This window comes from Homalodisca vitripennis, chromosome 2 (genome assembly GCF_021130785.1).
Source record: "Homalodisca vitripennis isolate AUS2020 chromosome 2, UT_GWSS_2.1, whole genome shotgun sequence".
Lineage (NCBI taxonomy): Eukaryota > Metazoa > Arthropoda > Insecta > Hemiptera > Cicadellidae > Homalodisca > Homalodisca vitripennis.
The window spans coordinates 105,401,284-105,429,280 of NC_060208.1; the positions used below are offsets into that span (position 1 = coordinate 105,401,284).

At 33.8% G+C, this 27,997-nt stretch overlaps 1 protein-coding gene across 1 annotated transcript; it reads left to right on the forward strand.

Moving 5' to 3' along the window:
• The first annotated feature begins 1,718 nt into the window (after positions 1-1,718).
• LOC124354501 (alpha/beta-gliadin A-II) lies at positions 1,719-26,331 on the forward strand. The gene is made up of 7 exons (XM_046805009.1): positions 1,719-1,806; positions 13,291-13,504; positions 13,656-13,787; positions 19,250-19,399; positions 20,369-20,569; positions 22,136-22,292; positions 24,067-26,331. The coding sequence occupies exons 2-7, from the start codon at positions 13,292-13,294 to the stop codon at positions 24,312-24,314; spliced, it is 1,101 nt and encodes a 366-aa protein (XP_046660965.1). The 5' UTR covers positions 1,719-1,806; position 13,291; the 3' UTR covers positions 24,315-26,331.
• The last annotated feature ends 1,666 nt before the right edge of the window (positions 26,332-27,997 follow it).

Sequence of the window (27,997 nt, forward strand, 5' to 3'; positions counted from 1 at the left end):
CTTACTTTGATGTAAGACAAGTGCTCCTGTATCTACAGTTCGAGCTCAGGTTTTATATATAAAAGTATTTACTCGTAACCTGTACAATTTGTTACATATTAGAGATTCGTATTTGAAAATATTTCTCACGTTCAGTAGGGTAAACCAGAAAGGTACAGGGAAGAACGCGATAAAAGTTAAATACAACAATTGTGTTAATGCATAATAAATAGCAGCAAATAAAATATTTAATAATTATTAGTCACATAAACTTTTTCAAAACAGAGCAGGATAATAACATTAAAGTAGTTACCATTCGCAATGGATATGTTTGTATGACATAAAAATACGAGGACCATGCGCATATAGAACTTTTATGAACAATGCATTCTTGTCTGCTGTATCGGTAACGTAACTTACAGTATAATAATGGCAACCCCGTTTGAACAACAGACACCATTGACACCAGTATATAATTCAGGTAAATGCAGTTTTACATTTTGATGTCTCTTCTTGAAAGTACCCTAAAATTCTAATAATAATGGTGGTATTATTTTCTTATAACCAAGTATTTAGGTAGTGACAATTTAGTAAATTATTGTTATTCTTTAGTACCGTACAGTGATAATCAAATTTCAGATTATATTTTAGATATATTGATAAACTTCAAATCCATCGTTAGACAAATACACAATAGTTTTGAATCATGGTCAGACAACTAGATCAAGACTCACAATATAGTTAGCTGAGTCGACCATAACAATTATTGACGTGTTTGGTGGTAGGTTTTCAAGCTAAGAAATACCAAGTGGTCTGAGAAAAAAAATATAATTTCATGCCTTTAACCCTTTTGATACCTTCTCACTTTTGACTCTACCAAAACTAGCACAGCTGATATATCTTCCTTAGGGTAAATTAAAAATCAAAAACGTCAGATTGTGTGCTTATACAATTTAAATTGGCTCTCAGCTTCTGGTCTATTAATAGATTGCTAGTTTTACTGTGAGCACTGAGCTTGTGCAGTTCTAGGTGAGTTTTATATGTACAAGACAGCTCTTACGCTTTGAAAGAAAAAACGTTTAAGTTAATAATACACATTACATCTTTCAGAGCAAAGGTTCTCTTTTGTAATAGGCACTATTCTTAAAAAATCAAAAATTTTTTCTTCAGTGTAACATTTAGTAATGAATTATAAGTTTTAAGCCATCTGGAATAATATTCGGATTATGATTTATCAAAAGCATAACAACTTATAGAACTCTCACTCGCTATTGTAATATATAATATTAAAGATGTTTCATTGAGATTCATGCTTTCGATTACTTCTCTTGTCATATTTATTTTCATCTTCCGTAATTTGTCAGAAAGGAAAGTTATATGGTCTCCGAGTACCTTTCTGTAGGGAAATACCGTAACTTTTTCCCTCCCTCAGATAAATGGGGTTATGAAAACTTAGACTTAGAAGTTGGTCGAACAATCAAAATCATTGAGAATCCATGATTAGAATCTACTTTTCTTCTTCTTACTTTCTTATAATTTAGTTTCGGGATCCTCCTCGACTGTAACTCTTGCACGAACACGCGAGGTAAGGCAGCTCACCGTACAACCTTCATACTCACATAGGTATCAAATTAGTTGTTAGGTCTCGAGAGATGATGGCACTTTTCTCAATTTTCCATGTCATGTATGGCAGCCCAAGCGGCTCAGCACTCCCCCCTCCATCCCTCCTTGTTCCAACATGGCGGGTATATAAGAGCGGACGTCGCTGTCGCCCGCTCGCTGTCCGTCTATGTGTTTGTGATTAACTTTTGGGACTTACCGCTTCAAGTAAGTATAAACCTTTGAATAGTTTTTAAAATATTATTAATTTGCTACCAACTGATCTGTAAACATTAACAAATTTATTTGTTGTGTATTTATTTACCTCTATCGTTATTTTGAAATTTATCCAGAGTTGTCTACTGCAATATTTATTAAATTCATAAATTATAAATACATAAAAAATTAATATTTTTTACATTTAATTCAAAAATCATTATTTACATTTTGAAAGCATGTTTATTAAATAAAATTGAATGTAACGATTTTCATAAACAATACTGTCCAATACCATCAACAAATTCGCAAACACGAAAATTTATAAACAACCTTAAACTTTACATTTTAATCTGCGCTTTCCTGTATTAAAAGGAATTATTTGGAGTGTAAATACATTTAATTTAAACGTGCAACTAACAACTTTTGTATTCGTTTATAAATATATAGCTCATTATTCCACCTTATATGGAAAAGTCAGAGCTACAATTTCAAGCTCAACTTGCTTTTGAAAAAGCTTTATTTAGAGGTTCACATTACTGGCATTAACAGATCAGTAATAATTTTATCCAAACTTTTACATTTATTATTAGAATTACTTTCAGAAAATGTTTACTAAACATTGTATATAACTTATATCTATTCAAATACTAAGGCTACCAAATAAAGCTTTTCATCTATACATGTTCAATCAAGATGATAATACCTACTAACAAACTGATCGCAAAGTTAAATTTTGTTAGCTAAGCTAACTGCTTGTATTATATTAAATTAGAGTCTACCTAAACTGTTGGTTTATTTCAGACCGTATAGTAAACACCTAGTGATAACAAAAGTGTTTGCTGTTAACCTAACGCAAGTAAGGAAATCTTTCGCGCACATACAACATTCATATTTTAAACTTCACGGAAGGATCCGTTGACAAACTTTGATACAGAGTTAGCCTTTTGAACAATTGAAGTGACTCAGATAAGTGATAAAACTTTAGAATTGTACAGTTCATTTTTTAAAGAGCATGAAGACGTCCTATCAAAATTTAGATGAAGATATATATTTTCGAAGTACCACTGTACGCCTTGGAACCAGAGAGCTCTATTAGTGACATACTCTAATTTTAGACCGAAGAGTTTGTAATGTCTCACATCTAAACTGAAACTGTAAGGCCAATTTGCAGTTTTATTTATGTGATAGTAATTTTGGCAAGTTACTAATGTTAACTTTCAAACAGAGACACAGAAATGTATTGAGGAGTAATTTAAACCGTACAATTTTCATTATAACGAATAGATCCAAACGTGGTCGGAAAATAGACACTCCAACTATCAGCTCATAGCTGTTCATTTTTTCAACTATAGAACTTAGATAAAAAAGTAATAAAGCTTCTTGTTTTATCGAACCTACGGCCCTCAAATTTTGAATCTACACCACTCTCAGTTTTCTTGATGGATCCTGAAGGAGATCCTCCGGCCTGAACCCCCGAGCTCTGTCGTCAGTTCGGATCACAGATATGTCGAGAGTCGAACGTCTCCTTCCGATCTAATAAATCAATAAATTTAGATGGCATTACCTAAATTTAGGAATTACTAAATTTGAAGACGTTTAAATAGTCACTGACTCCAGATTACAATATTTTTTTTTTAATATTGTAATTTGGTCTTTTCGCATTTCCTTGCTTATAATCAACAAAATTAAAATCTAAATATATGTTGAATTTGAATAATATTTACATAATCTAAATTTCCTGTCTGGAAAAATCCTCAAAATGTAATTATAAAATAAAAATTAAATTAAATATTTATTAAAAACTTTTTTATGAAAGGGAGTTTCAGGATTACCCACCTAAACCCAAAATATTTGAAGTTTTTGTTTCATATTTCCTATTTCCAACGTTTTAAACTACTACACTCTGTGTACTGACACACATTCATTTTCCATGTAATGGCAGCTTCTGAACCCCAACAAAACTCTTGTACCACCGGTACATTGGCCTTGTCAAGGACACTTGAAGGTCGGTAGCTTTCTCCAGCAGTTCCAGAATCCCGGCTTGCTAGAGCTGGAATTGCACCGCCTCTCCCATGAGTTGCTGTTATTTCATCTGCTCTCATTGTAACTGTGGGGCGTTCCACTGTTTTACTGGACTTTCCACTGGTTCGGTACTACTTTCTCCGATATTTCTTACACTCTGCTACTCGCATTATAGCATCGTTACAACTCATAGGGAAGTGTTGTGAGGACAGACATTTGTCATATAACAGCCATTGTCTTGTCAGGAGACACAAAAGATGTAGAGAAGGACCGAGGCTATTTCGATGTGTTGTATCATTCGTCTTAGATTCAAATATTTTATCAAATGCTGATCGACAAAATTGTGTTACTGAAAACTTCATTTCCACTATGGTGCATTCCCTCACCAAACTTGAACATTGAGTTTTAGCAAAGCCTATCCCCCGAGAGGCTCGAAAATTTTGATCTATGTCTATCAGTCTGTCCGCAAGATATCTCGAAATCGAAATGACCTAAAGACTAGAAATTTTGCATGAAGCTTCATTTACATGTGAGCAACACTGAGTTCGATGATGGTGATGTTACACCATGGAATTATGCGGAGAGTTTGTAAATATTTTTTTAATGGGTCTAATAGGATCTAACCATAATTGGGATCGAGAAAATTTCAGAATAAATAGATTTTAAACAGACTGGGTACAACAATAAGTGATTTGAACATGTTAGATTTTTATTCATAAACTAAAACAACAAAATTTAATATCCGTTTCCAATTTAATCTAATTTGAACAATGTGAAACCTAACGTAATGAAAAAAGTTGAATATATCGTGTGGCAAGATACCAGCAGACTCTCCCGTTGTAGTGCCTACACTCTCACCTGGAACTTTTATTATTTAAACACTGCCATGAAACCTAACCAACAGAACAAAAATATGAATGTAGGCCTATGATATGGCAGGATAGCTTGAGAAAGACTTCATCCGTAGCTTTAACTTTTCATGAAACTTAATTTTTAAATAGACAAGAATGTGTTCTATGATGGTGCATGTTAAACCATGGAATTCGGCTGAGCGTAATATGACAGTAAATTTTGTTCCTTTATTAGAAATGCAGAAGGAATAGTTTACGAGTATTATAATAATTTATTAAATACAAGCACTATTGTTACTACACAAAAACGTATTTCACTTGCTTGCTATTAAACGCAGTTTGTTTTCACACGTTTCTCAACTTATTGTTCCACTTTCTTATTCGAGAATTTTGGTGATTGAACCAATTAACATAAATATTGATGACTAATTTTGATTTTGTTTTATTAGTAGTAGAGCAATGACTTCTTTTACAAAGAAGTTATTTGATGATTTTAAAATACACACACCTAGATGTCGAACTAACCTTCTATAAATATTACCTTGCAGGCTATAAACACTTGTATTAATTTATCTGACAAATTTTTCAAGCTAATTTAAATAGAATGGTTTATGATTAAAAGTAAAAAGAGAAAAGAAAGAAATAAAAAACACAAACTGTTCTATTGTTAACCTCTTAAAATGTCTTTTTTATTTTATTTGTATCTTAAATAGTGTGAATATGAATTGCATGTATGGTTCTACAGTATTTACAATTTTGTGTACTAATTATATACCAGTGCGATTGTGTTCTTGTCTTTGTGTATGTATTCACAATTAATTCTCCTAATTTCAAAAACTATAAGTATGATTACTATGGTAGTATTTCGCCATTCAGCTTTCTTTATAATATATCTTAAACATAAATTATAAAAGTAACGCAACATTAAATTCAATATAACATATTATTAGTTTAATATGATGCTGTCATGTGTCGGAAAACGTCGGAAAATTGATAACTACGAATTTAAAATGTGAAGAATATTAAATAATATCTGAAAAACAATAAAAACATACAATTTGAGAGTTTAACCTTGGAGTCTAAAGTTTTACATATATATTTATGTTTACATACATAATTATATTTAAATGCATGAGGGATATTTAACTAGGTATGTATGAAAGAAAGGATATAAGACAAACGTTTGCCTTTTAAAAGATATTAAACATTTCATTATGTATTATTGCGTATACAAGGGAAGAAAAATATGTAACATGACTAAATAGAACTACTATATCTGTATTTTTTTTTTTACTTTTGACATTTATTTAATGTAAACTCCGTCGTTGAAACACAATAGTTACACAATCGAGGAGTAAAACCGCAGTTATGATTGAAACTTGATAGCCACAGTGGTCAGCGCTCATTTATTAGAATGTTCATGAGAAGCTGTTGTAAGATGAAAATGAATGCTCTTATTGTTACAGTAGTGCATGTTGATTTGACTTTGTATAATGTGTGGGGTAAAAAGTTCAGGTATAGGCTGTATATAAAAAATAATTCCTTAGCGGTGGCATCATGTAATCTATTATTATAATATGTAACGTTCCGCTGAGTATAAGGTTTATTAAGTGGGCTGAACGATTCCCACATCAGTGGTTCTACTAAGTATATCTAATAATAACTGTAAATTGAAGTTCAACTTAAGAAATAATAAGCCATTACCTTTGTAGCATAGCTTTGAAAAACTTAATAGTTTAAATTAGTACCTATTACATCGTTAACAAGTGAAAGTCGTACGATTTTAGGTTGGACTTGTTATAGCTCTTATGTATTAAAATTGCTGTTAGGATCATTAGTTCATAGTACAGACTCATAAATTAGTAACTAGTTCCAAACCGAATGGGTTTACAACACTCCCAGCGAGAACTGTTGAAATCACGTTACATTGGCAAACAAAATTTGAACATCTTTCAACTTGCAGTCCTTCATGCTGTCTGTATATTAATGAGCAAATCGCAAAATCGACCCTTATTTCAGATAAAATTTTGAAATTATTAAATTATTCAGAGGAATTATGGAAATCTGTAAACATTTTATTGAAGAAATGTAAAAATCACTTTTCACTTTCCTCTCTTTTAAATTATTTATACATTTGTTACTTGTTATCTGCATTTAAATCCTATTCAAGGTAACACACGGTTCTTTGGGGGATAAGGATAGAGTTGTTCATCAATCTATATTAATCTGACGTCGGATAAGTTGAGCGATCTGGAACGTGATCTGAGGTCGAGAAAGGATCGATCGGAAATGCCTTGGCCATTAGAGAGGGTTTCTGTGGCGCCCTCAGCGCCACCCCGCACTTCTGGCAAAAAGAAGAAAAGAAAAACATCCCTCGAGATAGTACCCAATTTCAAGCTCAGATCACATGAGGGCTCGTAAAGGGTATCTTGAACTGTAGTAGCCTACCACTAGTTACATATTAATGATGACCTAATCTAAACTTACTTATATAACCTAATAACAAATAGTAGATAGGGACATATTGGCCCCCTCCACACCGACATCGTTTCTTTTTGGGAGGTATAAAATAAGAAACAATAATTATAATAACATTTAATATTCACACTGAGTGAAATAAAATCTATTCTTTCTAATAATGTGGTTTTTAGGTCTCCATTAACAAAAAGTCGTCGAAAAATAGTGGCCCCGATAATACTAAAGTACCGAGCAATATAATAAAATTATATGTAGGAGATTAAAAACATATATTTTCTTCAATTAAAGAAAATAATTTAATACCCGAGAAAAATAACGAACTAAATTACGATAATATTAATACGCGTATTACTGTCAGAGAAAACATGTTACTGAAAATAAATTTAAAACGGAAAATTTTAACCATTAATTCTACAAGTTGTGGATGAAAACCGTACCAAACGGCTCCGCTAAAATTGTATAGTTCTATCAACGACGCGGCGCGGCGGTGACTTCTGGTATTTTGTCACCGGTAAGACAGGAGGCTTTGCAATGGTCACGACTTCAATACGGATGGTAATGAGTTTTCTCTGTGACGGGAATTGAAGTAGGCAGTGAGCACCTGTTAGTACCTAGAATGGAGAAAGCTACAGCTGGTTTAGTTATATCACAGGCGATAACATTATCACTGTGGAAATTAGATGATCTGATAACCGGTCTTTGAGTATTAACTCACCATGTGGAGTTGTCTCGTATAAACTATGGCCTCGCCGGTGATAGGATGCTGAAGTTAGGAGAAACATGTCTTGCAAAAATGCTGATTAGGTTGAGTGAACAACCCAATTACAAAACAAATTATAAATTGTAAGTACATACTTACAAACGACTATATATAAGAAAATATGGATTGCCTCGCTGTATTGCTTCCAACTGTGAACGCTTTATCTTAGAAATTACCCATAGCTATGTGATTCTCTTGAAATACAAAAAATACTACCTATTTAAACATAGTTTTAATCACACAATATATATATATATATATATATATATATATATATATATATATATATATATATATATATATATAATACGAACAGATTTCCACTTTGATGGCACTACTAAAAGGTAACTTAAATAATTTTAACATCGTCAGGATGCTTCATCTTTCGTTACAAGTGATATATATATATATATATATATATATATATATATATATATATATGTCACTTAGGTTATATATGTTCGTTAGGTTTATTACAACAGTATAACACAATGCAGGTTTTCAGTATTTATAGTTTAGTGTGGGGGGGGGGTTACCGTTAGAAGCCTTTCTTCACAGGTATATTATTTGTAGGCATTTCTTTATAGAGTTTAATCATTCTGCAAGGCTGAAGCGCCGTTATGTCTATTCGTCCGTCAGTTTCGTGTTTCACTGCGTTATTAATCAAACACACCGTCTACAACTCGGTAGATCAAGGATAGTTGTATGACTTACAGTTATTTGAAGTTATTCTCATAGCCTATCATTTGACTTCTACTCTCGACAAAGTACAGTACCATGTTATTGGGCTCGGATGAGTAGGCTGCTATAAGTAGCAATAGTAAATCGGTAAAACATAGTATCGAATGACCCGACAGATCGTAAACTCATTTCAGTTTAAAAGTTAGAATGTTCCATCTTTATCTGAAACTATCACTCCAAAAAAGTAAATTCATCACATGTGCCATATAGTCATTTAAAATGTCATAATTTGGCTAGCTTTACAGAATACTCTCGTTGTTTATTCTACTTTCTTCTCGTTGCGATCATGGTCACCCACAAGTCCAGTTAAAAATGTTAGAATATTACTTATTACTGTGTTATCCTTAACTTTTTTACTCCAATTCATAGCGATCTTGCTTGGACCAAGAGTACGTACACAATTTCAAGTCTCTACAACCCTTCTCAATTATCGCACAGACGGACTAACTAACAGACAATGACACGTTTTTTTAAGGAGGACCTGTTGAATCCTTAATAATTTAGGTATCGTTAGACTTCATCTTATTTCTTTTTAGAATAACATAACTAATTATTATTAATTTCAAGAAAAAATGAGGATCGCTGGAAATGGAAAAGTTTTAGAAACGTCTTCATTACAACTTAGTAAAGAAACAATCTAAAATATGCTAAGCAGTTTATATACGCTGTTAGATTAAACTATTCCCATTCAATGAGTTGCTCAAATAAAATGAGCCAGCTATAGCTTTATTTTCTAAACATTTATTCAATAACAAAAATGTATCGAATTTGTTAAACTAGTATTTTGTGACATCCCACTTAATAGGCATTTCTTTATAATTTTTCTTAATTAAAATTTAAGTACATACACCGTATAAAATTCTTATTTATATTAGACTATACTTGTTTGTACAGAAGATGAGTTGTCATTTTGTTTGTAATAGTTAAGTTGTGAAATATGTTAATAGCCGTGCAAACTCAGATTACACGTGTCTTCAAACAATTCTCGTATGAATATCTCCCTATCAGACTTTAGAAAAAAACTAGTAGATTAAAACATATCGAGTCAAAATAAAAAATAAATGTTCGTTAATTGGTTTTTTTTTCTTTTTTTAAAACAATCTTCAATTTCATCGTGTGAGCATAGTTAGTTACGATATATCCAAGACAAGAAAACTAAATAGACTAGAATGTACCATTATAGAATGTTTCAACACACTCAAAGCATTCATCCACGGATAACTTGGATGACTCACCATGTGTCGGCTTAAACGGTATTTTCACTGTTTCCCAGGAATAATCCAGCTGAAAGAGGCCACCAGGTAAAACAGATGGTGGAATAATTGGCCAGGACTTTCTTCCTAAGTGACTCTACATTTCATTTATTGCTGACGTCGCCACAAAACAGGATGAGAAGAAAGTAGGCCCCTCTAGCGAAGCACTACTCCTCGTGGTGACGTTGCGGATGGTTCGTTCTTCTCAAACCCTGGTGATAGAGGAACTATCGTGAAAGTGTTTAAGACATGCAATCTTTGAAGTAAAGTGGAAATATGAACATAAAGGCAAAGATTGTCTATGGCTTTGTTAGAAGACGAAAATAATGAGTCCTTTTTCAAATAAAATCCGTTGAAATTTTCCTTAATTTTTTAGATAAAATAGGTTACATTAACGACTTTCAATGATGACAATAAAATCCGATATATTACATATAGTAACTAAATTTATATTTGAGTTCTCAACCACTTAAGGATTGATTTGACTCGTGACTCGAATAGGATTGGTGACGTAATCCACATATGCAGCTCTTGAAATGCCTGTTATTGTAAACGGGTGGATTGGTGCTGGATTTAAAGACTTGATACTCTGCCTGATGTCTTTACTTTGTGAATAAAGTCACATGATGGCAGAAAATATCATTAAGTTGCCACAGTGACCATAGCTACTTACATTTAAACACTGATTGATTCTTAACTACATAAGGATAGATTTGCCTTGAATAGGATTGGAGACGTAGTCCAGTAAATTCAGTTATTTAGATATTGGTTATTACGGGTGGTTTGAGGCTAGGATGTATTGAGGTTAGGGTGTATTGAGGCTAGAGTGTATTGATGATAACGATAAATACAAATTCTTGATTGTATAGGTTAAGCTTCAGTCAGTTTGCTCCCTTCTCCCACCTGAGGACGTGTGTGAACAGACCTGCCGGTTAACATTCGCAGTCTGAAAATGGCTGTCCACAGAGAAGCACAATTATCTGTGTCCGCAATTTTCCATTCGGTGTAAACAGCTTAACTTGATAGCCATTACACCGTCCTGAAGATCCTCGTTTCTAATTAACACTGTTTCATACAAAAAGTTAAATATAGTTTATTGTGTTTCTTATTTTTGACTTAGCAATTGATGGGTTTTTTTGAAATATTTATATCAATAGCTCTGTCCGTAATCAACTTAGGACAACTTACGAGGAACTTTGTGCACTAGGACAGATTGCAACATTTCGGTGTTGAGGAAAGTTTCCGCCTGAGCTCTATAGTTTGTATCATGTAACCGTGTCCTGAACCCTCGGCTACCTGAGATTGGCTGTGGCCGTTTCCCGTCTCTCTACGCCGCTCGCCTACTAGCTTCCCCACTAGATAAAGTAATTTTTTTTATATATAGTGACATACTTTTCATCTAATGAGTGTCGCAAGGAAAACTTGTGTTTTGTGGAGTAACAACCACCACTTGGAACTTGGAGCAATGGACATCCGCAGCGATGGATGTCCATTGGACATACTCAGGGTGGTTAATATAGGCTACGAGTATTTCCGAAAATTGATGGAATAAAAGCTTATAAGTTATTAGGGTTAGATTCATAACATCGCCCACGATGTTATTGGATACATTTTTAATGTCACAACACATACATTAACAATGCGATTTACAACATCAAATCATAAAATTAATACGATATCCGAAGATTCAACCGCATTATTAATTTAACTGAAGCAATAGTTTTATGAGAACATTATATACATAAAACATAATAATTTTAAAACACAACATATACATATACAGTATTAACTAATGTATTTAAAAGTAATAGGCGTAATATTTACATAATTCAAATAACGTTTTCAAAATGTTTTATAAGAATATAGATAGGCCTAATATTTACTTTACTTTACGCATGTGGTACTAGGGTGTTTGCCTATGACACCATTAGTTCAGTTGTTCATTTCATCGAGAGGCAATTTTTGCCATGATTTTGCAATTCAGAAGCGTTATATAAGCTGTCAGGTAATTGAAAGGCTCAATTTTGGTCTTAAACGCAATCAACCTACATCGCATCGTCTTAAACCTTACAAATAACCGGGCACTTACTTGTTGGCATTAACTAGCGTTAGCTGTAGTATTTGGTACGAGCAATGTAACACTTTACAATTCCCCGAATTAATTTAGTTTTTGTGACGAGTTTCGGTACGGCGGCGGCGACGGAACATAACCCCGGAGAAAGTGTTTTCTCAGTCTCCCACGGAGCAGAACCGCGGTCGGAATACTGTCAGTGATTGACACGGTCGCTGGAGATATTGAGTAACCATGCGTAACCGTAAATAGTTCCTTGGGACTGTCAGTCAATGCCTGACGTAGCGACCATTCTGTGTTTATATTATTTAAAATAAGATACAATAATCTATTATTAATCTATACGTAATTTATTTTTTTAATACTAACTCATTTCAATGGCCTTTAGATGAGCATTTTTTAATCTTTTTTTAAGTAAAAAGTCCGTGACATGTGAAATATTTATTTAGTTTAACCAATTTACCCTTTCTTGTGTGTATTTGTAATAAATTTAATGTTTAATACAAATATAATATTTCATCACTAATCTGTATTCTTGTTTGGATATAAACATTATTTAAAAATATTAAATGATTCGCACCTTTATCCGGTGAAAATTTTAATACAAAGTGCATTTATGTAACGCTTTTAAACAAGCAAAGTTTAACTAATTTAAAACGGTTGTATTTAATGTATAGATGAATGTTTCGAGTTATTGGGTCATAGCACTCGGATCTAATTCTACCGTTAGGGGTAACCAAATTACAGCTTTTGACAATTTTTTAAAATTTTTAATGAAATTGTTTGTGGCTACGGAAATGTCTACCAAATAATTTAAAAGATATAATTTACAATAATTTTAAACTACAAGATGAATTCTGGTATGACAATAGTCAACGACATCCTAATGCGATTCAAGTCACGAGTGGGTTGCAGATTTTAGTTAACATAAGCAGAGAAAAATTATTGTTCGAAAAGCCAAACAAGTTGTTCGCCCTGTTAGGTTTAAAGTCCGAAAAAGAATAGCCGTTCCAGTTTTTAAATTGTAACATAGGATTTGTGTTGCCGTCTGGTTAAAACTCTTTATTTTCCATTATTATTTATTAACACGTGGCTCGAAAGTAACGATATAACTCGTAAATAAATGAAAAATCTTCACAAATTTGAATTTTTGATCAACTATATTTCATTTTAATACATATCCCGATAATGAAGCATTTTAAATTGCCACGTTACACAAAATAATGTTGTAACACTTCTTACGAGTCTTGAAAACAGTTGTATAATGTTTATTGTCAGTCAAGCAATACTGAAAGTCTCACGAAAAATCTTTCACAGGATGCGCCTGAGGATTATCTTGACAGTCGTGGCGTTGCTGGTCACTCTGGTGAGGACGCAGGAGGACGTGACCGCCGAAGAGGAGACAAGGGATGACAGAGACAAGAGACAGACACAACCCTACTTCACCGGTGGCCTGCCTAGCATCAGACCGACCCCTAAACCTCAACCCTTCACCGGTGGCCTTCAACAGACCAATATCCCTCGTTTCCAGGTGACTATAGTTTGCATTAGGGATACAAAATCAAAGAACATTCATCACACCTTACAAGGCACAGCATTGGATGAATCCCAACAAAATTATATTTTTGAATTGTGTATTAAGAAAATAGTTCTCTGTTTAGATCAATTTCGCTCGGTTTCAGGGATTGTTGGGTTCCTCCCCTCAAGGGTTCCGCACTGTGACACCTGTGGACGAGGAGTCTGAAGAGATCGACAGGAACACCGTGTCCCCAACGCCCTCGCCCTTGGTCTTGAGACAGCATCAGAGCCCACAGGTACGAGCAGTCTTCGTATAACTAACTCTTCAGTTCTCATTGTCAAAGACACCTCAGAATGCATTATTCAAATGGATGTAAGGATTAAAAGTGCATTATCATTAAAGCCTCCTTTTGTAAAGAATTGAACTACTACACAGCTTTTTTAAGATCGCCTGTCTAAACAAGATACTTCAATTAGTAGAAAGGATTGAAGTAGAAATGTGCTTTGCTGTGTTTATATCAGTAACTATACTGACTATTTTCGATCGTTTCTTTGTCTTCATACCAATATGTTTCTCTACATACATATTAAATCCCAAAACGTACAATAAAACAATGTGCGGTAAACATTTATTCACAAGTAAATTAAATTCTATGCTAAACAATATTTACTTTCGACGCTATCCATCTATTTCAAAGTGAGCGGGAATAAAGATAATACAAGGGAACGAGCTCTTCTGCTCTACTGTTTCAAGTTTATCTTTGACAATGGAAGGATTTTTAGTAAAACATGAGATTTTCCGTATATTTTCCATCGTTTAGTGATAGAACAAAATCGGTAACACTACGTTTCCAGATCTGCAATTTAATTTCTTTCTCAGATGAATATATAACCTAACAGAACTACAAATCTCGGTTGTGTTTATTTTAAACTAGACATAAGTTATGTGTAGGTTAGTTATTCACATGAAGAAGGGGTCAGATAACATATCTCAAAACGTAGTGTTACTAATTTTATTTTTATAACTGTACGATTGAGTATGTCCGGAAAATCCTGTTTCCCCCATGTTCTAGTGATGTCAAAATATCGTACGGAAATGTGTTTTGGTTGTTTCTGTATTTCTGTATTACTAAAAGAATCTACTTAGAAATTGTCATCACTAAATATTCATGTGTGGACCGGATTTTACCTGTTTCACTTACCATGAGTGGTTTACAACCTCGAAACTGCTTGAGCCTAACTTATTAGCCATAAAGTTATGTCCCACATGCGAATAGTTGAGAACCTGTAAAACAACGAAATACGGAAGTCGTGGTGGCCTGATTAGATCGGACAGCCTGCGGCACTGTGTGAGCAGGGAAGCAGGTGCGATCAGCTGTTTATCAGCTTATTACTGAATTCTGGTCCAGCGTGTTACGGCACATTCCCGGTACGGAAGTCTGTGCAGAACTGGTGTAGGCGCGGCGGCACTGCCTGCTAGGTTAGGTTAGGTTGTTCACCTCACCCACTCTGGCCACTGGCCGGACGAAGTTACGGGAACGCCCATTCTTAAATTGTTACTTAGTTCGACCTACTTTCTTATCCTCAGTTTCTTTCCTAGTTGAGAGGTTATTTTGACGACTACAAATACTGTCGTTTTACCTTTTATAGTCTTTGCAACCCCAAATAAAGAGTTAGTATATTATAGGCTATGTTCAAGCTAATTGCTTAATGGTAAACAATGGGTTAGAAGTTATTCATGAAATTAACATTTAATATACAACAAAACTCAAATTTGTTACTTTACACTTAAAAACTTGTTACAAATTTACGAAATACATTAGCAAATATAGTATACAGGTTGTTTTGGTGGTTGACAAAAGGTATCGTAATACTTGCATTATAATTGATAATATTATGTAAGAAAATGTCATTGAACACTTGATACTCAAGAATCCTTAAATTTGATAGAGACTAAGCAAACTCAATATAAGTGAACTGAAATACGATCGAACTCGAGATTTCGTTTCGCAGCGTAATTCACTAACACAATTGGCATAAGATGAAAATAAACTACGTTGTAGGTGCAACGAACCTCACAATCAAAGCAACAATGAACGGCGCCAGTTACAATGTTCAGTCGGACCAAAAATATAAGATGCACTGAAGTAATGAAAGGCCAGTGGAATCACAATCAAAACTTCACGGCCAACGTCACAGCACAACAATGAACTAATCAGACACAGCTGAGACGCATTGTAATACAACTATCTCATCATCACAACAATAGACAATAGACAATAGACAATATTCTTTATTTGCAATTTCTTTAAGAAATACAATGGCGTCAACATGTGATAATCTTGCTTTACAATTTTATGTATCTATTTGTTTATTAATTTTGTGCAATGTTTTGTCATCTTATAAAAGGTCAAAAAAACTCCTTGGTCGAGTATAAGGGTCGCTCCACTAGCCAGTTCTGAAGTTCATTTTTTAACTGGTTTCCTCTCTTGTCCTTAAGGTTTTGTGGCAATGAGTTGATGATTTTGCGGCCAATGTATGAAGGTTTTTTGCTAAATGTTGTTGTGTGGTGAATAGGAAGACTGTAGTCGGCTGCTCTCCTGGTGTTGTATGAGTGTATGTCTTCATTTCTTGGAAGGTCCAGCTGATTGGTGTAGATGACAACTGCAAGTATGTAGAGTGATGTGACGGTTAAGATCTTAAGTGACTTGAACGCTTCTCTGCAGCTATCTGTAGGGCCTAGGCCTGCAAGTGTTCTAATAGCTTTTTTTTGGAGGATCAGGATTTTGTTAAGGTTGGCCTCGGATGTTGAGCCCCAAGAAATTAATCCATATCGAATGTGAGATTCCACCATCGCGTAGTAGGCTGTTTTGGCTAATTCCGGGCCTCCCATCCACATCATTCTTTTGACTACAAATATCCCAGATGAGAGTTTCTTGGTCAGTGCATTAATATGATCTCCCCAAGAAAGGTCAGCATCAATTGTGAGCCCCAGTAGTTTTGTCTTTTGTTCTGTCGAAATATTGGGAATATCTGGTATTTGTTCATGTCTTCTGCTAAAATTGATATGTGTGGTTTTGGATGGATTGATAGCTAAGTCGTTTTGAAGACAGTATTGGAGTGCTTTGTCTGTAGATGATAAAATGCTAGTTACTAATTCATGTGTTGTGTCATTTGCAAATAGAAGAGTTGTATCGTCTGCGTACATTATAGTCTCTACATTGTCATCATTGATAAAAACAGAAAAGTCGTTGGTGAAAAGAATAAATAAAACAGATTGTTGTTGGTCTGCGATTAATTTCTCTAGAGCTGATGGACTCTTCCCTCTGGGATTACGAGCCTTTGTCTTTTATTGCTTTTAGAGGTTACTGCTCCCATTTCCTTACTCAGCGGTTTATGATTTGTAAGATCACTTTTTAAAATTATCCAGTTAACTGTTGACTATTTCATAGAAACATTCATGTGTGAAACATAGAAACAAACAAAAATGTGAATCATTCTCTTGTTCAAGGCTTACTACAGTACCACTAATGAAGTCTCTTTGACTTAGAAAGTAACTTTCAATTAAATATATTGATATTCGCAATCCCTTTTTGGGAATCTCGGTTCTGTTGACGCCTTGGCAGTACGTGTGCTCTGTGCCCACGCGGGAAAGGCGGTGCGGTAACAGCTAGGGACAGGTTCTGGGAGAAAGTGGTCCAGAAAGTGACACGTTATCTGTGTTGAACTGCGTCTGGGGCGTGGCGACCGTCATACTAAGCTCACGTCATGTGACGTGTGGGTCTCTCACTTTGGAGTATATCCCCATAACATAGAGATTAGATCATGATCCCAGAGTATTAATCATTGGATTATTGCATACTGACGAGGAGTAGTCTGTTACGTGTTTTATACATTTTTCATTCATTCTTTAATTTAAAGGTGGTGCATATTCTAGGCCACACCAAGGTTTTCATGAATAATTGGTGACAATACATAATAGTAAATAAAAATTGTATACTGGTACGTAAATATTTTATTGTGCTCATTATTTATTGTAGGTATATTTGTACTGTAACTTAATAGTTTCTTTAATAATTGAATATTGGAAGTTTAGTTGGGGCAGTCACACGGTTTATATAACAGATAAACTATACATAGAATATTTCATAACTTTAATAGTTCAAAATAGATTAACAATAAATATATTTTATAAAACCTAAAAATAAACTTAATTTCGAGTTTTACTCATTTGGAAACATACTTCGGAGATTTGCAATAAATAACTTAATACTTCTATGTCCCCATAAATATTATTGGATTAAAATTATTCTGTAGTATTATGTTATGGAGAACTGGGACAATAAGGGAGTGCCCAAACGAGTGTTGATAACAGTAATAAATCAATTAACGAAGATGAAACACAAAATTTGTTGTAAAGTAAAAAAAACTTCCCATCGTTTATCCTTCACCTTTTTTTACTATCCATGTACTTACCAATGTACGCAATACTTTAATTTAGATGAAAACATTTCTTGCTTTGGAATGTAAGTAAAACCTTCCAACCATGCCTGACCTTTTCAAATTTAAGTGATGTCATCGCATGATGTACGTTTGAAATCACAAGGAAATGCCCCATTGTTAAAAGTGTCGTAATGTTTCAGTTAAATTGAATGTCAATGTTAAGTACGTCTTATCCAACAATAGTTGTGTGGATTTGAAGTCAATTCAGAGTTATGGCAATATATGGATATTCTCGATACATATAATATTTACCTAGTTATTCACAAGGAAAGAGATGTGTTAAATGTCCTAGTTTTCGACGTTCAGCACGTACATTCAGACATGGAACTAGTCTGTAGGTCAGTAGCCTATCCCCACGTAATGTTCTAGGCACTAGGGGAATCATTTATTACACTTCAGATTTTACAATTTCTCATATACTTCTCTTTGAGCCACTATCTCCTAAAATAATCTTCGCATGACTTGTCCAATAACCTTTACCCATGTGTATTTTATAATTATTATTAAACGTACGTAATTATTTTAAAATACTCCTTATTAACCATTGCCATTACATTGAAAGGCTTCCTGCTGTTGGGCCCCATGTTATCACTCTGTATACCATAATATATTCGAAAAAACTTTATGCACTGTAAATTGCATGGATATTTAGGCCACTACACTAAGGCAAGGACTTCTTTCCAAGTCAGCTTATGTCTACAATAAGACCTAGATATTTAGGTTTATTGACTTCAGCTATAGATTCACGTTTGCATCCATACAGTCATTCCATTTAATGTTGATTTCATTACAATGGACCTGATCATATAGGCTACTCTTTAAACATCAAGAATGTGTTTTGGCTGTTTACATCCAGTCTCTTCTTAGGGGCACATTTAAAAAGTGTAAAATAGTCGTAATAATTCTTGTTATGTTTTCAACACTTTAAGTTGGCCCATGAGTAGTACGTCATCCACATGCACAAAAAGTTGACAGTTTAAATATTTTTAGTTTCGTTAAGATAAACTTAAAATATAACTGGGCATATTTTACTTCCCTGGGATTTATCCCAGGGTACCATATCTCAGTTTTTCACCCCTTGTCGTATGTAAAGCTCAACAAATTACCTAGTGTTATTAGAACTCAAACCACTTAATAAATTACCGTCTCATTCCTATTTCATAACATCTACAACTACAATTATATACTTATATTATAAGCTGATTGTCTTATTCATACTGACTGGTAAATAATCAAACCACATCAAATGTTGCAGCCATCTCAATACAGGCCGGTACCCTCACCCACTCCTCAAGTCGTACTGAGGTCCCGTCCTCAACCTCCACCTCAGCAGGAGTACCGCCGACCTCAGCCCCAGCCTCAACTCCAGGGCCAGAGGCTTAAGTACCCGCAACAACAACTCACCGTGAGTATCTATCGATCAATGGAAACTGGTGGACGTCTGTAGTGTATTTAGTGTGAGAAGTACTAAGTTGGTAGGTATCCATAGTGATATTTAATGTCTGCACCAGTGATGTTGGCAGTATGTATTGTCAGGCGATGTAACATACGATGTGGTCTAAAAGAATAAAGAATGCTCATAGGCTGCTCTCCTGTGACGTCACATCACGCCACTACCCTACAACCAACGGTCCAAGCTGGCCAGCCAGCAGTCCACCCGGAGTCCACCACCAGACACCGTCATGTAACCTCCGCGTCCCGTCCGTTCCTTTACGAGCGGTCCTAGAGCAATGTTACTCTAAATGTGTAGTTTAATTATTCTTCCCGACCCATAGAGAGTACAGTGTCGACCCGCATACATTACAACGTCCAAGAAGTAAAAGTATAAAATTCGTAGTAAAATAAGTTATAGACGTCCCTGGGAGACCTTGTAAACTTTAACTGCAGTTAGGTTTTCCATGAGCAAGAAGTTATATTTAACTTGGCTCTGCTAAAACTTTTATTTTAACAATTGTTGAAATTTATTATAGTTTGCAAAGATTCTGAAACTCTAGGAAACTAATGATGTCGGGCAGTAATAACAGGTCATTAGATGATGCATCGCTCTGTTCTATAGATTATTATAATTTAAAAAAGTTATTCTCAGCTCCCACAGTCTAGGTGTCATGTTACTGAACCGACTTTCTCTAGTGTTTAAACTTTTTTAATATGCAATTTATGTTTAATGCCTCTTCTGGAGTGTTTAGTCTCAACTTGTGATTCAATTGTATAAGTGTCTTTAAGGTCAATTTTGTTATCATTTATGAAATAAAAAGATGTCACGTCTGTGAAAAAACTTTCATTTATATTGTATTTCTAATTCATATAGTACGAGTAGCAACCTTGCTTTGAAACATTGAAAGAATGTCACTAGAGCGTATTACTTTGGTTCCAGGAGGAACAGCTGGAGGAACTGGAGGAAGAGAAAGAAGAGCCAGACCGTTTGACACTGCTGCTGCCTCAGAGCAAGTTCGATTGTCACAGTCGTAATACAGGCTACTACGCTGATGAGGGGCTAAACTGTGAGGTCTTCCATTACTGTCAGGACAATGCTAGGCACTCCTGGATCTGCCCAGAGGGCTTCCTTTTCCACCAGGTACAGATTTCTCCTAAAATACTGGCTAGTCGTTTCAAACTACATTATAATAAAGCTGATGCCATATTGAAGTTATCTCAACTTTAATTCACGGGGAAATACAGAAATTCAGGGTCTGAAATGAAGCTCAATGGTGGAAGTTTTCTGTGACATTTCCAGTTATTAATATCAGCAAAGATACATTCAACTTCGATAATTACACATTTAACCTTAATTTTATTTATATTTTTCAAGAAATTTGGCATTTTACAAACATTACAATAATTTCTCATATTAGTCCTACAATAACAAACTAACATAGTTGGAACAACATTCAAGACAATAAAATAAGTGGATCTTGACCTAAAACTCATGAGATCCGACTGACATTCTAGACCAATTCACTATCTCAGCAAAGCATTTGATTGTGTCGATGCTACTCTTCGTAATTGAAAATCTCATTTCGATGGTTTTCAATATTATATCTTTTATTTAGTGAAATCTTACATTAATAGCCATGCATCACGAGTCAAAATTAAGTCCGTCCAAGCAAATTAAATTGGATACTTTGGTTCCTTAATTCAATCCCTGAAGGCAACATGTTTGCCAATAGTACAACTCAATTATTGCTAATCATAAGAACCAAGTCTTAATGCTTTAAAGCTTAACGCTCTTAAAAATAAAAATCTTTCAAAACCCATACGCAAACCTGATTTTTCCCACTGATAAGACACAATTTAGTGTCCCACGTTCAGTTGATTTTCCGGCAATGAAGTTGTATAAGTGTATGGATTGGAATGAACAGTTGGTTAAGATTTAATCTAGGCCAAATACGATTTTGTCTTGTGTTAAGTAAGAAAGCTTAAAAAACTATTGTCACTATTGAAGTCGGTCTACCATTGCTTGAGTCGCACATGTCTTATTCCGTGATATTGAGGGGTGGGGGAGCAAATGAATATTCTCTGGAAAAGTGAGAACTACGTTCAAACTGCCTTCTCGGGCACATATTGTAAAGAATTCTTCGCAAGCTAGTCAAACTAAACCTAAGGATACGAAGTCTATGTACCTTTGAAGTTTCTATTTAAATCAATTTCCACACATCATAATATTTTAATAGTCATGTAATCATATCAATAGATTCAAACACAAATTTAGACACATTGATTTATTTTTTTTACCTATATATATTCAGGATAAAACATATGTCAAACAGTACTTTTTGGTAAAGACAACAGAGAAGCTGGTAATATTTTTAAATGAACTGTAATTCTTATTAATTCAAAACCTGTTTTGTAGCCTACCTGAATTGCTTAATGTCCCCAACTACTGTACCAGATAAATGCATCTTACTCCTAACCACACCACTTCCCTGAATTGTGACAAGTCCAACTTAGTACCACCAATTGGACATCACACCAAATAATTAAATAAGTTCATACATAGATTTAAGTGCTAAATTCTAAGGCTTTTTATCTTTAAGTGTTCATGTCCCTCTGACACCATCAAAACTCATGATTTATGTTATTAGCCTAAGGAAATCCATGCTGATATATGCACTGTTGATGTACGAGTATATCTTGCCTCCAGGTACACCTGATCTGCATGCCTCCTAGCAGTGACAACATCTGCAAGCAATCATCACAATTCCACTTTGTCAACGAATATCTCTACCGACCCATCAACCAAGATGAGTTCAACACCAAGCCCAATGTCACTCTCAGATACTCTGAGCGATACTATCCCGGTCAGTGGAATATTTCTGTGATTTTGCCTACAGTTAGAGATGATTGTTTTGTTTATAATAACTTAAACTATGGTCATGCACTATTACAACTCACATATGCCTGTAGGGTATTGCTTCAATTATGACTAAAGACAGTGATGACCTATATACCCAACATGTCCTATATACTCGTGTGTACCAATAACATAATGTGGGTTAACGAAGAAATCAAATGTGAAACAGACTGCAGTTAGTTTTGCACACTCCCAGTTTTTCAATATTTATATGCAGTATTATTTTGTTTCATATGAAGAAGTGTTAATGTTTAGCTCATTCTCATTCAAATAAAAATTTGTCATGGTAAAAGAACCATTACATTTATGATAAAATTAAATTGAATTCAAGCCAAGTGTTTGTTTACTGGGCTGAAAATTAATTATTTGGATATAAGTTATTGATATTTCAAAGTGATTATTCTAAATGAATTCAAAACTGCTTATATTATGCTTTTTCATGCTTCTTTTTAATTTTGAACTGCCCATTTAAATTTCTAAATTTGCTTTAAGCATTTAAAATTTTTGCTTCTAGTTGTTTTCAGATTGTAAGCTGTGGTTTGTGTCAGCTCACTTACAACTATAAGATTATAAAAACTATAAGAAATTCTGAGAATACAGTAATTCAAAAACAGTTTGGAATTAACACTCAAAACAGTATCTTTATAAAAAATAATGAAACATCCATCGATTAAATTACTTTAAATGTTAAAGCATGAAATTATTCTTTCTTTTCTTGTTTAAAAGTAGGCTTACTATTAAGATACAACTGTTGTACTTGTGGTTAAAGCAGGAAAGCACCTTGTTGCTGGGTACCTATCCTAGAATCTAGAACACATTTAGAATGATGTATCAAAACTGATGTGAATTGCAAGAGTGCATTCAATGTTCAATGTAGAAGCCAAATTTTAAGCAAATGTCCTTGAAATTCAGAATTTCTTAATTAAAACAACAAATTGAATTGCTCTTCATTTGAACAAGTTAGTGTGATTCCCTAAAAAAATATTGTTTTAATCTAAACTTATAGCTAGCTCTTTGGATAGCTAAACTAGCTTTTAAATACTAGTCCTCTTTATATAACTATTAAATTATATTTAAAATTGATGTAAGAGAATTTACTTTTAATGGTCTAATGAAAAGTGAATGTAATATACCCAAAATGACAAGATTCACAGAAAACTTTGCAAAATTTTACAATTACTGCTTATGAAACATTTCCATCATTATTATTATATTTAAAAGTAAGTCAAAGTAACAATTATAGGCCTATTAGTTAAATGAAATTTTTAACTTGGTCTGATACATTATTTATTGAGCAGGATTGGAACTTAGTGTAATAATTGTTTTCATATAAATAATTTCTGTTGTTACTCACGGCATTAACGATTAATTACAAGCATTTTGAGTTTATTTAACAGTTTTATTGCTGAAATTTTATGATATATTTGACTAAATATAAGTGAATTTTTGTTAAGATTCTCATCCAATTAACCCTAATTGTTTCAGTACCGTAACAATTAAGACCTACCCAACATAATTCGATTACATTTTGAACAGATATTCATATGTTACATCATAGGTAACTCCTTATAAATTGTTTTTTTCTTCGACTTCATAGAGTTTCCTGTGATAAGACATTCCATAGTTTGGAATATAATTAAAACAGACAGTGAGATCTTTGATGAGAGGGAGAGGGTGGTCCAGCATGGTCTAGAGAACTAATATTTTGTTTCATCTTGCAGACAACTATTATGTCGAACAAGAGGGAGAGAGCCGGCCAGTACCAGTCAAGGCCAGCAGACCTGTGCAGCACCAGCAGCCTCAGTCACTCCGACCCACCCCCACACCTCAACAGTTCCGGGTCAACAACCAGGTCTTTCATTCACCAGAAGAAGTCAACATTCCCCTACAACACCGTAGACCCGTTAGCTCACAGCCTCAGCCACAGAGGACTTTCCCTACCACAGCCAGTGATGAATACGAGTACTAAACTCGTTACTAGAACTCAGTGAGCCACAACTCACAGCTGTAACTCGCTTGTGTTCTCAAAATTCCCAAGTCTGATCAATCCTTAATGGAGTTAGTATAGCCAAACATTCAAAACAATTATCACAAATTTTTGGTTCAATAATTCTTTCCAACAATTAAATTGACATATCTTAAATAATATAGGACATCTTGACTTCTGACTGAGTCACAATTCAAAGATAAAAGGGAGTTACATTTTGCAACAATAACTGGTATAATTATATAAAATTCAAAGTTCAAAATTGCCAGCTACTTACATTTTTAAACAACTTTTAACTTAACTGTAAACACTGAGAATGATTTCAAACCTATACTGTTTCTGCCACTTTTTCCATAATATTTTCAAAGTGTTCTATATACTTGCCAGTCAGAGTTTCAACAAGTGTATAATTGAAGCTCAGTTGTAAAATGATGTGATGCAAAAATGATAAGTGTTTCAGAAGATATATTTGTATATACAATAAGTATTTTACAATAATATTTGTTTTAATACGTTCCAAGACAGTGCATTCTAAAATTTCTAAATGCATAAAATAATCTCTTAGTATGAGTGAAAATGGTAACTACATTATTAACTCATTCAGATCAAACTATGAGACCTGTAGTGGCTGTATTTACTCTGAGATATATTCATCCACCAACCCGACTATAGCTTACTTTATTGGTAGAGTAAATACAATTCCAAACACATCTTATGCTTTACACAATTCCTTGTTTATTGATACATTATCCCCACTGAATTAGAAGAATTTAATGCAGTCGTAAAAAGAATAAAATTGGTTTGGTCTTTGCTAATTGCACACAAAAGCTTCCACCCCTTCGTCATTGTCAAAGTGGTGACCTCATAATGCTTCTTTTAAGTGGACCAAACATGTGGAAGTTACATGATGAGAGATCAGGTCTGTAAAGTGGACATTCAAATATTTATCCATTAATTTGGTGCAATTTTATTGTGCCAACATGACTGTGTTTGAATAAACGTTGACATGCAGCAAAATCATACTTAGAATAGGCTTATCTCACCTATGTTTCACAGCATCAAGCAGTTGGCTACTGCCTATTATGTACTATACACAGGAAGCAATCTTACGCTGTTCATGGAGCAATATGTGTCTGCTGTCCCAAGACATTGTAGCAAGAACTTTCCCTGTAGAAAGATAGGTTTTGTCTTCGAAGTAAATGTACTTCCATACAAACTCAAAATGAACTTCTTGTTGAATATAGCAATGTAAAATAATAATATTATTATGAAAAAAACGACATATTTTACTACTGAACATTGCACATAATATTTTATTTATTTTTAAGCTTGTGTTTGTGCTATGCTGGCAACACGAAGTCATATATTATTTGCAACTTATTGTTATAGTGTAATTAATTATTCCTAGTGTACCGTACTTGTACTGTTTCTCAAGTAGTCATTTATATATAATGATTCATTATATTTTACTAAATATGTTTGTTGTATTAAACAACTGAATTGATACTTCACTGAATCTCAAAAATGTTTTTGGCATTGCAATCACTTGAAACAAATTGAATATAATCACATTGTAATAAGAGGATTAACATTAATTGAAAAATGTATAGTTGTTAATCATGTTTTATATTATCAAAGTACTTTGTATAGAAGATGCAAATTTTAAAAAGATGTTACAAGTATGAACTGTAAGATTAAAAATAGTTTTTAACCGCTTGATTCAATATTAATTTTTTATTGAAATATATTTTTTTTATAAATCAATTTAAATATTTTGAAAATGATCTACAGTATTTTGTTAGTGAATAATAATCCTTCAAAGCTTTTATGCAGTATTAAGCAAAGTTAGTTTTTTTAGTCTTAAAGAGTCTCTTAAGCTAATACAGTGATGTATTAATGCAAATAAACATTACTTGTGTGCAACTTAATCTAAGTCTAGTATGTTATGGATGTAAATAGTAAGAAAGTTAAGTACTTTAATAAAAAATGTTAAAGCCAGCAACAAGCCCATTTATTTTGACATTCCTTTGGTACAATGTTTTTATTACAATACCAACATAAAAATATATTTAAAGAACTAAACTGATTTAAAAAATTGAATTTTGTTAGATTAAGTATATACATTTTTTAACTCCCTCTCGATGGAAATTTTTAATTTTTTTGAAAATATTGTGTTATGGTGCATTTTAAATAAAATTACTATGTTTTTTATTTATTTAACTTTGTAAAATCAAACATTTACAGTGTTTCTGGTACTTCATTAAACGTTAGTAAAGAACTATTTTAAAGTTGTTCATTTTTTTATAGTTCAGTTTTTAACTACAGTCATCATAGTTTAGTTACATAAGAATACATAATATAATAATACATAAGAATTTTTAAAATATAACAAAAAATTATACGCCTAGAAAAGTTTAGTTTCTGAATCATCTAGCTTTATAAACATGAGTGCAAACCAACCCTGGAACAACATTACCTCTGAAATCGTGCAAGGTATACTGATCATGAAGATCGTCAATGCGTTGTTAAATTTATGTACTAGAAATATCTAAACATTTAGGGCTGATTATGTTTTTATATATTTCTGATCTCAGACTCTAGGTTATGTAGGAAGAATGTGTGCATCAGATTCCACTGAATCTCTTGGAGTCTTTCATTAAAATCTATGGCATCTCACGGCTTATGGGACCTCCCAAAATCTGGCAGCTAATACTTCCAGTGTTTGTGACATCTAGATCTGTGGGAGCTACCTATCTCTTCCTGAAAGCTTATTGTGTATTAATATTAAAACTGACATATGGATACTTCACCCCTTTCATTTTTGCAGTTTTCAACATATTGTCTGTGACATCTAATACTGAAAGATTACAGAGCAAGCAGAACTAAGGTATCTGGGCAAAACCTCTGGAGGCACATTTGATTACACCGCTGTAGACTTAATTTAAAGAACAGTGTTTAGCACATGTATAGAACTGGTTACTTCGTTGGATCAGGTCATGTCAATGTTGTTCTGTCGTTAATGGCTAAGCTTGGTGGATAGTTTGTCACTATGAACGATGCTAAAGGCTGTCCTCAAGAAGGTGTCCTATCACTTCTTCTGTGATACATGGTAGTTAATAGTCTACTGACTAGACTCAGTAGCAATTACAGGTTTTGAAGTATAGGGTTATACAGATGGCTTTGTAATTATAGTATAGGATAGACATGAAGTTATACTAATCAAACTCATGTAGAAAGCCTTGAATTTGGTATGTGGAAGCGGTGTACGTAAGAGGGGCTAAGTGTTAACCCCACCAAAACCACTATAGTTCTTTTCACCTGACGGAGAAAGCTTAAGTACCGCCTCTGCTCTGTCCTAAGTGAGGACTTGCTTAACCCTCTCCAAAGAAGTTAAGTATAAGGGTGAGGTGCTTGATTAAAGCTGATCAGACATCCATATGTGAAGTCGTTACGGTATTGTGCAAGAGTCACTTTCCATACCAGCAGACAGTTCTGTAGTAGAACCTCGAGTATGCAGCCTAAGATAGCTGTCTAGCTTTATAAGACTATTATTAGGCCAATGGTTGCCTATGGCTGTTTAGTCTGGTAGCTAAAGGTGGAGTAAAAAGAAGCAATGGCTTGACTACATGGCATTCAGCACTTGGCTTGTCTCTGAATTAGTGAAA